General features: G+C 33.6%; 1 protein-coding gene across 1 annotated transcript; it reads left to right on the top strand.

The window, feature by feature from the left end:
- The first annotated feature begins 222 nt into the window (after positions 1-222).
- LOC145305383 (uncharacterized) lies at positions 223-13,513 on the top strand. The gene is made up of 6 exons (XM_080147001.1): positions 223-428; positions 11,385-11,448; positions 11,740-11,787; positions 12,229-12,235; positions 12,377-12,404; positions 12,504-13,513. Exons 1-6 carry the CDS (start codon positions 223-225, stop codon positions 13,390-13,392), a joined length of 1,242 nt encoding a protein of 413 aa, XP_080003127.1. The 3' UTR covers positions 13,393-13,513.
- Positions 13,514-13,733: the final 220 nt, after the last annotated feature.

Here is a 13,733-nt window from a genome sequence, read left to right as displayed (position 1 = left end):
GGCCTCGAGATGCCATACAACCACTTCAGATTCCTCAAATGCGAGGTCCGTGATATTTAAAGGTATGATGGAATTGATCCGCCACGGTATGGAAACCATGCTCTTTATTTTCCAAAAGCCAATTTAAATTCGTGGTATCTAAACCACCATGCCCGCTGCTTCTCTAGTCTTGAAGAGGACATTGACAGCTGGAAGCTCTGGGCACCCCTAATGCTAGAAGATATGGCCAGGTCCGAGGTTGATGCCCTCCGGGACAGGGTTTTCCGGAGGGCATCAGCCGCCGAGGCCTATCATTGGTCGATTTCTCCAGCTTTGAACCGTTCCAAGACAGTGACTCCCTGGCACCAGATCTCCCTAAAGAAGTTAAGAAAAGTCAAGAAGACTTCTAAGCAGGCCCTGAAGCAAGCTCTAGAGGCTAAGCCGCCAAGGCAGAGATGGAGGCCTTAAAAATGGAGAACCTCTGCCTCAAATTAAAAAATTTAAAGATTTAAACGTTTTATTGTTTTTTCCTTCAATTTCCTTCCTTCTATTTTTTTGTTAACTCAAAATACATCTTTCAGAGAGTTAACAAAGAAATGAGACCTGTGGTCACTCTAAATAATTGAAAAAAGTAAAAAAAAATTCTTTCTTCGGTGTGTGTCGTCTCTCCTATCATCTGTTTCTTTTTTTGTCATGTATTAGTACACTAATGCATGTACACTTTCAGGTCACCAGAGAAGAACAACAGGTTGCCTGCGACACACTGCGGAGGACATTCTAATTTCGTGGTTGCAATAAGCAAATAAAGATTTTCATTTTTCAGACCGCTTAATTATAATGTCTGCCGGCTCTCTAGAGAACTAAGCTGGCCAGATTTTTACTGCAGGTAGCTTACTTCTCTAGCATATATTAACTATTCTCCTTTCCTCCTAACAATACATTATTGGGGGGAGAATAGGACCTAGATAGTATTTATCATTTGTTAATATATTGTTATTAAGGTTACACATCAAAACCTAGAGAAGATATCCATTGCAAACTAACACCTATACCAGACTGCCCCTAGCTACGGAGACCCATATCTACACTCCATGCCCGGCAGCTGTCCCCCCTCTGGATATCTGTTGAAACCTTAATCTCATCATACAGGTAGATTATTTTTGCTATAGCTGCTCTATAATTATCCTGTCTGTATGTCTTAACCACCTCAAGGGAGATATAGCTTCAGTCCCGCACAGGTCAACCCCCACACCCCCCAAAAAGACCACCCTCAAAATTATTTTAAGATTTAAAAAAATTTCAAATTGTAAAAGAAAATTTAATAATTAGATATGATCAAACTAATTTTGTCATTTCAATTCAATTAATTAGTTTTTAATCTGGAAAAAAATATAAATTCAATGTAGAAAGTTTTTAAAATTACATATGAGGTGACCGTTTTCATAATTAGTAATGTTAAAATTTCACAAGAATTTTAACAATTTTTACTCTGTATTACTTCAATGTAACAAACGTCTTTTTTTGATTTAGCAATAATAATAAGCTACCAAATACATATTCTAATAATTTAGGGATTATTAATGTCTCTTTATTAGTTACTTTTTAAATTGAAAGAAATTAAGTCTCTCTTTAATGTTACAATGCTGTGACATGAAAGCGATGAAAGGTTTAAAACCATTTGAGGGTTAAGTGCCCTTCTCCAATTCAATATCAAGGATGATGTTGACACCTTTTTAACATCTCCAACTTCCTGCAATTGTTACTCTACATTAAATTGGGAAGGGAATGATATTTATCACTACTGAATCCACAGTATTGAATAAACACTAAAACTGTCCCTAACTGTCTAATTACCAAAACTGTTATGATGAAGGTTAAAGACAGAAAATTGACACTTACAAGGATTATTATACAAATATGCAGTTTTGAAAGCAAAGCACATATATAATTTGGTCGTTGTATTGGTGAAGGAATTTTTTAAACCGTCATTTTATCAGAGAGGATGAGGACTTTGGACTGTAAATATTAATGGGAACCAAAGTCTTATAAGCATGATGCATCTCTCAATCTTTGGGTACTTTCACACAATCTTGTCTGATTGGTGTGAACTAACAGTGTCCAGACTTTTAACAACAGCATCATTTTGTTTATCATCATTAGGTATGTATTGCAGTTTATTTCCCATAGTCTTTTACCATCAGATCTCTGCATTTTAATCAAATTCTTTATCTATAATACAAAGTAGAATGATGTCTGTCCGTCCGCCCGTCCGTCTCTCCGTCCATCCGTACGTCCCTTAAGATCGCGGTAACCACTGAATCGATCGGATTCTACTCTTCAGGGTATATACCTATTGGTCCTGTGGTGGTTTTAAGCTATTTTCTTGGGGGGTGGGTCACCCCAACCCCCCAAAAAATGAAAATTCCCCCCCCCCCAAACAAAAAAAGTTTTTGAGTTTCAGAATTTTTTCTTCTTTTAAATTTTTTTTAATTACCTCATGGGGCAAAGCCTCCAGAGGCTAGGGGCGAAGCCGCTAGTTTATTAAAATTCAATAAGAACTATTATCCAAACAAAATTAAAACCCTTGTAAAGAAGGAGTTATTGTTATAATAAAGTAACAGGATGTCTATTTTCTATTTGTGTCAAAGGATCTCGCTAACCGCTGAACCGATTTGATTCTCCTTTGCAGGATAGCTTCTCATAGGTCCTGGGAAGTTTAATAACAATTATTAGGAAGGGTATTACCACCCTCCCAAGAGAAATTGCCCCTAGAAAGATTACCCCCTCCCCCCCCCCCCAAAAAAAAAATGGGTTAGCGAATTCAACTACCCCCTCCTCAAGTGCCCCAGGAGGCCTCTAGGGGGGTAGCCGCTTGAATTGAAAATATTAACCCTTAACGGTCGGGGGGGGGGGCGTTCAACGCCCCCCCCTCCGGTTTTTTCTATCTCATTTTCTGTGTGTGAAAGATAAAGAGCCCAAACTGCTTGACTTTTTAAGTATGGGTATGACTCATAACTGAGAGTTGGAATTTTTTGATTATCTCCATCCTGGCGGGCACAGGATGCCAGCAAACCTGGCAGGGTCATCCAGGTAAAGAGCAAAAATATTTTTTTGACTAAAACAAAGCATTTTATCATACAAAAATACAAAAAAATCCTCTAGTAGTATATCCTTATATGAAATTCAGGTGTTCAAGTCACTTTCAGGTTCCAGGTATGATCCTGCAGGTCCTGATCCTCCAGGTCTCCAGAAATCTTTAAAAGGCTCCTGTGGCCGCAATTTTTGACTTAGAGACTTCAAATTTTAAACTTAAGCTTTTCTTACATGTCTACATAACGTATTAAAATTTCATGAAGATCCGCCGCCGATTTCCCGCCGACCGCCGACTGCGGCGGCTGGCAGCTGCCAAGTAAAGCTGCGGCCGCTGAAATTTATATTTTGATATTTCTAATGTAAAATTTACATAAAAATAAACATTTTCTGGGAAAAAATTTTTCTTCTAGCTTCAAAAATAAGAAAATTACAGCCGTTTGAAATTTTTAAATAAAAAAAGACCTAAAAACAAAGGTTGTTAAATAAAAGGGTGAAGGAAGCGAAAATTGACTTAGACTTATAAAAGGTCGGAAATTCATTATCAAACAGGGGACTTGCACAAAAAAATTTAGCCCTCTAGCTCTAATAGGAACTGAGATAATTAGGGGGGGCGTTGAACGCCCCCCCCCCGACTGATTAAGGTGCGGCAAGGGGCCCGACTGTAAAGGGTTAACTGAGAAAATGTATTATTTTCTAAACCTTAAGCGAAAAAAATATGATATATGTATATATTTTTTTTAATTTGTCCCAAAAAGTCAATTTTAATTAATATTTTCTATAGTTTTGACCTTTGTTTTTTATAAAAATTATTGTATTTTTCCAGCTTCGCTTTCATTGATATGATTTCTCATTGTTTTTGCTTATATTAGTATAAAATTACACAATTTTTCTTGGCGAGAACGTAATTAAATCATGTCGAAAAAATGTGAAATTTTCTATCTATTTATCCAATCTTTTTGGTTAAAATGTGCATTTTTACACGTATGTCGCATAATTTTTAAAAGCAACGATATTTCTATAACTAGGGTCAGCCAGTCCATTCGTCTGGGACAGTTAGCTCTTTTCGTTTATTTAAACTAATTATGATTGTACTATAAATTAAAAATTTTTATTATGATTCTTAGGTTAGGTACGATTTAGGAAGCGTAGCAACTCAATGATCGTTACCAGAATGTCTGCATGTCTATTTAAAACATGTTGATTTTTCATTTTTTTGACAGCATCTTTTATTTCATTTCAATTTTGAAATACTAATTCCTAGAACAACAAACTACAATGTATAAGCGAACCATCTCTAAAATCAAGTCCTTAAAGTACGTTTAAAAATAGTATCCTGTATTTAAATAGTTTTGCAAAAAAAATTAACTTACAATTTTGTTTAGAACTATGTAAAAATATCCTGCTTATTCAATTCTGATTTAATGTTTTGATATTCGTTTGTCCTACAATTTTAGAGCTTCGCTTTTATGGATGTTGTAATCATTGTTCATATATATGCTAGCAGCTTTGCCCCTAACATATTGAGGCTCTGAATTTAAAGGGGGTTCCACCCTCTCCTAGCCCTCTCAACGCACCTTGAAACATAAGACTTTAAATTGCGTAAATCCGCCATTTGGGTATTGGGATAACCAACAGACTACCAAACTAGAAGTCCTAGCTGTGCATTAGGGCGGGTTCATATCGGAATTAGACAAAGCGGGGATATGCAACAGATAAAATTAACCTTAAAAACATTTCTGACCGAAAAAGAATTTTATAAAATTGAGTTTTAGAACACGACCACTTAAAAATATAATTCGTTACTTATTAGTATGCAAAGACGACATTCAAAATTTTTTGAATCAGAACTATGCCTTCATGATGCTCCCTGGAAAGGCCTTGAGGAGCTGAATCAGGAACTTTTGTCCGTTTCAAAATATCTCGTTCCTAGCCTTAGAAATCACTAAAAAACCACAATCTTTAAAGGTTTATTGAGAATTGTCCAATTTGTAGAGGTTTTTTAGATTTTCTCAGACTAGGAACGAGATTTTTTGAAACGGACAAAAGTTCCTGACTCAGCTCCTCAAGGCCTTTCCAGGGAGCACCATGAAGCCATAGTTCTGATTCAATAAATTTTTGACTCCCATTTACAAATAGCTTTACAATTGAATGTCTGGTCGTCAGCGGTTTTAAGACTTAGGATAAATTTTAAATCATCCAGAGGTGTATTATATCTATATAAATTGAGTGCAGATCCCCGCTTTGGCCTCAGAAAAAAAATGTCCAAAATCGACCCACCCTACTGTGCATGGTAAAGATTTGCGCCTGTTTATGGGCCAATGCACTCCCACTTCTCTTACTAAGTCGGTTGTTGTTGCTTAAATAGCAAAGAAATTTAGTTGAAAGTTTAAAACTTATAAGATGATTCTAACAGATAAGAATTAATTATGTTAATAAGTTAATGTACGATCCTAAGATAAATTATACTTTAATAATAAGTTAAAAAAAAACTATGAAAATTATAAAAATAATAAGTCAGAAAAACCAAGGATAATTATTGCATAATTTTTAAAAAGTAATAGAATTTTAATAACCCTACATTAATTAGAACATTTTCCGAATTTTTCTGGTTAAATTTTGCCTGTATATGTTAATTGAATTGTTAATTTATCCTTACTTGCAATTCTTGTTCTCCACTGGACCGATTGGGTTTTTCTTTGTAGTAAAGCTTATTATAGGTAGCTGCACCCTCCAAAGAGAAAAAATACGCCGCCCCTATTCCTTTATTTTGTTTATCTATTTTCAATTTTCTTTACCGCCCCCCTCTTCGATGTCTCAAATGCCTCTAGAGGCCTCTAGGGGGCGAACCCCCTAGTTTATAAAATATAGAAACATTGCAACTACTTTCTTCTTTCAATTATAAAATTTTGAAATGGGGGGGAGGGGGGTGATTATGAAAACTCCATAGAAAAAGAAGGATCTTGTTCTCCAGATAATTTCATAAGTTTAAAACTTGTTTAACATATTTACATTGCATAGTGCAAAGGTAGAAAAGTACCTATGATGTAATTATTTTTTTCTTCAGGAAATTAATTTTATTATCATTACACAAGTTGTACTTTGAAACAAGAAGGCGAACCATCGTTATTTATTAGCGAAGCAACTTTATGAGTGTTTATGTCTGTCTGTCCTTCCTTTCCCCTCCGCCTGTCTTTCCTCTCCTAATATCTTCCCCGTCTCTTTATCTATTTTGTCCTGGGGGGGGGGGGGGGAAGTGGGCTCTCGGAGGGGTATAACATTCCACCCACTCAAATAAAAACCTAAAACCTCCTCTTGGCGATTATTAAACTTACGTAAAAACTTTTCAATTATAAAACTAAAAAACATCACAGGACCAGAAGGTAAATTCCATCGAAAGCACAACCTAATTGGCTCAGTTGTCAGTGAAATCTGCAGAAACATACACACAATTTAAGAATAGGATGGTAAAGATTCGTATGCTTTTGGTAAGACATTATTGTATCTATAATACAAAGTAGCTTGATGTCTGTCCGTCCGTCCCTCTGTCCCTTAAGATCTCGGTAACCACTAAACCGAAATGAAAATTCCCCCCCCCCAAAAAAATTATTTTCTTGAGAACACATTAGACTATGAGCAGCACCAGTAGTACTTTATTTTTATTTATTTTTCTTTAAAAATCATCTCTTGGGGCGAAATAAAGTAGTAAGGTGTTTTGTTTGTATAAGATTTCGATAACTACTAACCCTATTGAATTCTCCCTTTGAGGAAAGCTTTACATAGGTCCAAGGGGTTGGTTTTAGGGTGATCTTTATATATTCAAGTTTTGGGATGGCTTTAGGCCATTTTGTGCAATTGCCTACCCTGGAACTTAGGGGCGCAGGAGCTAGTATTCTTATATAGTACGTTCAGAAAGTACTTATAAACAAGGATGACAACATCCATAAAAGCGAAGAACTGAAATGGTAGGACAAACAGACATTAACACTTGTATAGTGTCAGAACTGAATTATCAGAATATGAAAGTATAAGAGTTGAAGCAAAATTGTAAGTCAATTTGTTGAAAAAATGCTTGATACAGGACAATGTTTATGGATATACTTACATTTTTAGGACTTGATTATAGAGTTGCTTCGCTTAAAATATTGTTCTTTGTTGTCCCAGGAATCAATATACATTTAAAAATCAGATCAAACGGATAATCAGATCACATAAAAATTTTTTGGTAAAAAAGTAGAAAAGTCAACATGTTTAAAATGGACATACGGACATTCTGGTAATGATTATAGAGTTGCTACGCTTTCTAAATCGTACCTAACTACTACAGGAATCATCATGCAGAGTTTGAAATCGATAGGACAATTATAACATGCCTAAATTAACGAATAAAAGCTATCTATCTCGGACGTACGGACGGACCTACCCTAATTATAGAAAAGCTTCGCTTTTAAAAAGAATTATTTAAAGAAACCAGAAATTTGCAGTATTGTGCCTCAACAAAGTACGACTGCAAATGGCGAAAGGCTTTATGGAATGGATATAGTCATAAATAATTAATTTACTTCCATAAAATAAGTCTGCTACAATAGTTTAATTTCTGATGTTAATATTGTTTTCATGTTGGATGAATAATTTTGTAATATTGATCATCTATTATATTACATGTATTATATATTGGTTGGTTTTTGCTAGTGTTAGGATAGCTTGGTCTGCAAGTTTACGGCATTCGCTATTATATGAAGAGTTGCAATATTTCTTCCTTTTAAGAGCCAAGCCAATTAAATGAAATAATTTTGAATAGTTTATCCATTAGCATATCCTTATATCCCTGCATTTTGATTATTATTACGTATTTGTTTTGGTTTAATAATAGGTTGGTTTTTTTTTGCGCGCATAATGCTTTCTCCTACTTTTGCGTAACATCAGCACGGTTAGATAAAGAGCGTTTTATGGTGTTACTATAATCTAGAACATTTATATCAACAGTATTGCAAATATGGTTTGAGTAGCTTTTCTATTAATTTGCTATAAACGTCAGACTGTCCGTCTTACAGTAAACTTATGAACTAAAACACATAAACCAACTGAATTAAAAATACATGTTACAGCTAAGTAACTTTATATTATCGAGATTATTATCACTGTATTTTTTAAAAATCATACATTTAGTTTAAAATATAAAATAGTATTAACTTCTGTGGTGCGTTATTTTCAGACATTAAACTGTTTTTAAACTATTTTTGAATGGGGGGTCAAAAATATACTAGGACACCTATAGAATCAGACTGCAGAGCCCAAATTTGAATTAAGTCCCCAATAAACTTTTTTTGGGGGATTTAAAAATTAATTTTTACTGTTGCTCTGGTCATTTTTACCAGATCAAAGGGTCTTTTTTTACTTCGTGTAATATTGTAACTTAGTGAACAATTTTATATAATTCACTTTATACTGATACAATAAAAAAAACATTACTCTGTTCAATGGAAATAATTTTTTTTCTAAAACAATTAATTTCATTGAAAAATCTGACATAATACAATAAAAAACATAATGCTGAATTTAAACCAATTAGAAATTAGAATTTCCGAAAGAGTGTTTTCACAAAGTGACTTATTTCAAACGTAGTTAAATAATTTTATTTAATAAAAATAAAAAGAATGAGAACCCTACTCATAAAAGATACATACTTTTTAAAAATATTTTTAAAAATATGTTTGAATAATCTTATTTTATATCATATTTTTATATGTGACAAAAATAAATTTGTTGTATTGCATAAACATTTGTTGTCATCTTAATTTATTTAACCCTTTACAGCCAATTTTTATGTGTTTTAATGTATAATAAACATGAAACATTTTTATGTTAATTCATTGATATATTGTAAAGAATTAATTTTCAATTAGTATTGATAGTTAAAATCAAAAGACCTAACTTTACTGTATACTAGCATACAATATTTACGAAGCAAGACACTCTAAAAGCTGAGTATTTTACCTACAAAGGGAAGAAACATTACGATTCAGTAAAAATTATTTAATCCATAGTAAAAAATAAACTTTAAAATCCTAATAAAAATTGATGTGGGCAATTGTTCTCATTTTTGGCTTTGCAGTATGATTCTACAGATGTCAAAGTATATTTTTAATATACCTTTTAAAAATAGTTTAAAAACAGTTTAAAGAATTAAGTTTTGATTTTGATAAAAATTTGTAGAGATAAGTGTACAGAAATTATATTCTTTATTTTTATTAATTATCCACAAATACAATCACTTAATTTTTAAAAAACTCAGCTACAGGGGCGTCCAAGCTTTTTATTTTGGGGGGGGTAAAATTTTTTTAAGGGGGGGGTAATTTGGTTTTGGGGGGGGTAAAATGGCGCGCGAAGCGCGCCGCAAATTTTTTTTACCCCCCCCAAAATTTTTACCCCGGGGGTAAAATTTGCTTGGGGGGGGGTAATTACCCCCCCTGAAATTTGTTGGCAGGGGTAAAATTTCTTTACCCCCCCCAAAATTTACCCCCGGGGTAAAATTTTTGGGGGGGGTAATTTAAATTTTATAAAAAATTTAGTATTAAAAATGCGCGCGAAGCGCGCAAAAATTTTTTTTGTTAGAGATTTTCTATTTTGGGGGGAGTATTTACCCCCCCAAAATGGTTTGGGGGGGATAAATACCCCCCCCAAAATCGTTGGGGTTGCCTACGGCACCCCCAAGGTAGGGGTAATTTTTTTTTGGGGGGGGTATTGTTCACAAAATTTTGGGGGTGCCTACGGCACCCCCAAAATCGTTTGGGGGTGCCAAATGGCCCATTACCCCCCCCTTTGGACGCCTATGCTCAGCTACAGGCATTATGATAAACTCTAACCCTACGAGGCTTATATCTGCGGTGCCCTAACCCTGCAGGGCTACCAAGTATAACCTAATCTATAATAAAAAATAACTTTGATTCCCACCCCCGCACTTCTTTTTACATATTTTCAAAACGAATTTAAAAACAAGTTTTTGAATAGACAAAGCTTTTTCTTTACATAAAAAAAAACAATTAAATATAATTGTACTAAATATTTTATTTAAAAATTTTTTGAAATGTTTTCACACCAATTATCTAGCTAACTTTGTTATACATTTTTCAGGGATATTTTCTTCCCCTCTGATTTCTCAGTTTAAAATAATAGTAAAAATTTGTAAAATAAAGGGTTGTAGGTAGATTAATTTCACCATTAGTTTTATCCTCCATCATGAATTAACTCATAATAAAGAGGCACATTTTTGGGTTAGCTATAGTACTTTTGTTCTTTTTAACATATGCATTTTTTTGATGATGGACGTTACACATTCAATTTAGCAAAAAAATAAAGATGGCAAAAAAGTAATTGGATGCCTATTTTTACGAAAAGACCTCGCTAAACTTATAACTGATATAACTCCATTTCAAAGGGAAGCTTCTTGTAAGTTCTGAGAAGTTGCTGTATCTATATAATGGAGGGGCTGCGAACAAATTTCTTTACTTCATTCATACCAAATAGCTTAATAGATCTTAACAAAACAAATACTAACCATTTTAGGAGAAAATTTATTAGACACAAAAATCCAGGAAAATTTTAAAACATATTATGGCGCTTCGCGCCATCAACTCATGCCTTCAATATACTCCCTCATTTGTAGTGGGATAAAGTTTAAATTTTTCTATCCTCTAATTTAACAATTGATTTTGCTGTTTTTAGATTGTGTACATACTTTGTATTGTATGTACCCTTTTTTTTAATTGGACTTTCGATCTCCATTCTATTTAAGTTTGTTATTGTTCCAAGCTTCAGTTTAGTTTTCATCAGACATAGATAGAGTAAACAATTATCTTATAAAACCCAAAGTAAGTCTTCAATATTTTAAACGATTTTTTTACATTTTTTTACATCGTCTATACATTCATATGTCCTATCAAATTCAAACCTCATTAGAAAGATTCCGGTGACAATTGGGTATAAAATAAAATGTATAATCGTTTGAAGAAATTTAATGCAACTGTTTTAAAGGAAAACTCTTTATATAAAAGTAATCGGATGTCTGTGTGTGTGTGTAGCAAAGAATCTCGCTAACCACTGACCCCAATTGATTACTTCTTACAGCGAAAGAGGACACTTCAAAACAAATAATTTTCATTTTTATAAAACTAAAATAAAAGAGATGGGCCAACTTACCCTCAAGAGAAACTATAGGACTCTACTAGTCTATGTGCTTAGTTGCTAGTATGTACTGTTTTAAGCAGAAAAGTTTCTCTATGATAGGTTCTTTGTTAGTATCTCTATTTATTAAGGATGGGTTTAGTTCAGCTTGCAGTACTGGCATGCCTCTGTCTAACTCTTTCTAATGGAAATCCGGTAATATTTCCTACATTTTTAAGCCCATTTTGGTACATATTCTGTATAGAAGGTTACTACATGGCAGGTCAAGTATAGGCCATAAGTGCATGTAGAGGAAGGACTTTCCATTTCCAGCTTGCAATGAGAGGTTCTTTTTAGTACCATCATTGGACGAATTTTAAGGTATTAAACTGTTAGTCCATCAATTTCACTGCATTTAAAAAGTTGAAAAAACAGCTTTTAAATTTGTATTGAACTTTTTGTATCCTTATTGCACCATTTAAAACAATTTAATTGTCATATTTGCAGGTTGATACTGGGCTTATGCGAGCCAAGAGGTCCATCACTCTCTTTAAGGTTTTTTTTAAGTATACTGCTGGTCAATATATTCTAACCTTATCCTTAAGTGGCAAAGCATAAAAAAAATCATGCATGGGAAATGACTGAAGGACTGACTGACTGATTAATGGAGGGACAGACAAAATGAATCATAGAGTAGCTTCGCTAATAAAAGGAGGGAGGAATTGTAAGTTCCACTGCATAAGTAAAGGATTTACCCCAAAAAAATTATTTGTTTACATACACTATTTGTTTATTTCTAAAAATTCCTGTTTTCCATTTTTACATAATATCATCAAACACCCTAAAGTAGCCAAAATGTTTTGTTCCTTTAATGTATTTGTTTCATTTTGAATCACTATTGCAAGTTTAGGCATTAAAAATATCTTTATAATCAGTTTTCAATATGAAATACTTTGTACATTTTTTAGAAATTTGAATATTTTTTTCTAATTTCAGGATATAGGTAAGAGAAATTGTCTTTAAGAAGAAGTTGTAAGATAACCTTTTTAATTTTTGTTTATCCAAAGATTTTAAATTTTTGAAGAAAAAAAAATATTTAAAATGTAATTAAAGGAAAAATTTATTAATATTAAAATATTTTCAGATGAAGATCTAGACTATGGTTTTGGCAGGTACTGATGGGATTTTTTTGCATTATAATTTGAACAATAAAAAAGTTAATTACAATTGGGTTTTAAATATAATAATACAATGAAATTGTTTTTGTTTAGAAAGAAAAGGTCTCCACAAGCAGATAGTAGTGATGAAAGTTCAGAGGAGGCAAGAGGAAGTGAGAGCAATTCTGAATCTTCTGAAGAAGGAAGTGGAGGAGGCAAGGGAAGGGGCAATGGAAAAGGTAGAGGTAATAGAGGTAAGAGATCACCTCAAGAAAGTTCATCAGAGGAATCAAATGAAAGTAGTGGGGATAGTTCAGAAGAATCTTCTGAAGAAGGAAGTGGAGGAGGCAAGGGAAGGGGAAATGGAAAAGGTAGAGGTAATAGAGGTAAGAGATCACCCCAAGAAAGTTCATCAGAGGAGTCGGATGAAAGCAGTGGAGATAGTTCAGAAGAGAGTAAGGAAAGGAAAAAGAGATCACCTGACAATGATTCTTCTGAAGAGTCAAATGAAAGCAGTGGAGATAGTTCAGAAGAGAGTAAGGAAAGAAGGAAGAGATCTCCTGACAATGACTCTTCTGAAGAGTCAAATGAGAGCAGCGGAGATAGTTCAGAAGAGAGTAAGGAAAGAAGGAAGAGATCTCCTGACAATGACTCTTCTGAAGAGTCAAATGAGAGCAGTGGAGATAGTTCAGAAGAGAGTAAGGAAAGAAGAAAGAGATCTCCAGACAATGATTCTTCTGAAGAATCAAATGAAAGCAGTGGAGATAGTTCAGAAGAAAGTAAGGAAAGGAGAAAGAGATCTCCAGACAATGATTCTTCTGAAGAATCAAATGAAAGTAGTGGTGATAGTTCAGAGGAAAGTCTAGAAAGGAGGAAGAGATCACCTGACAATGATTCTTCAGAAGAATCAAATGAAAGCAGTGGAAACAGTTCTGAGGAATCTCTTGAAAGTGCAGAGAGTAATGAAAGCGAAGAGTCAAATGAAAGTACTACCAAAAAATAAATGCCTGTGTGAAATATACAAAATAAATATGAAATTAGTAACTATTAATAAAAAGTTTTCCAATAATTTATTAATTTATGAAAATTTTAGCTATCATTGAAATAGAAGAATAAAACATAGATCCATATCTTTTCATAATTACTTTAAAATATAATTGTATAGCACTAAAGTACAAGGATAAGTTAGGTTAAAGGGTGTGCAAAAAAAATGCAGACATTTTAAAATTTAGATTGCGCGGCTTGTGTTAATAGTAGAAAAACGTTATGCATACCATTAGAACTGCTATGAAGTCTATTTTTTGAAAATATAAAAACGATTCCTGTGCTACGTATAGTTTAGGA

Source organism: Acartia tonsa, chromosome 14 (genome assembly GCF_053477335.1).
Source record: "Acartia tonsa isolate MP-2025a chromosome 14, ASM5347733v1, whole genome shotgun sequence".
In the NCBI taxonomy this organism is placed as follows: domain Eukaryota; kingdom Metazoa; phylum Arthropoda; class Copepoda; order Calanoida; family Acartiidae; genus Acartia; species Acartia tonsa.
Note: the sequence above shows the minus strand (reverse complement) of the source record. Positions and strands in the feature narration are given on the sequence as shown.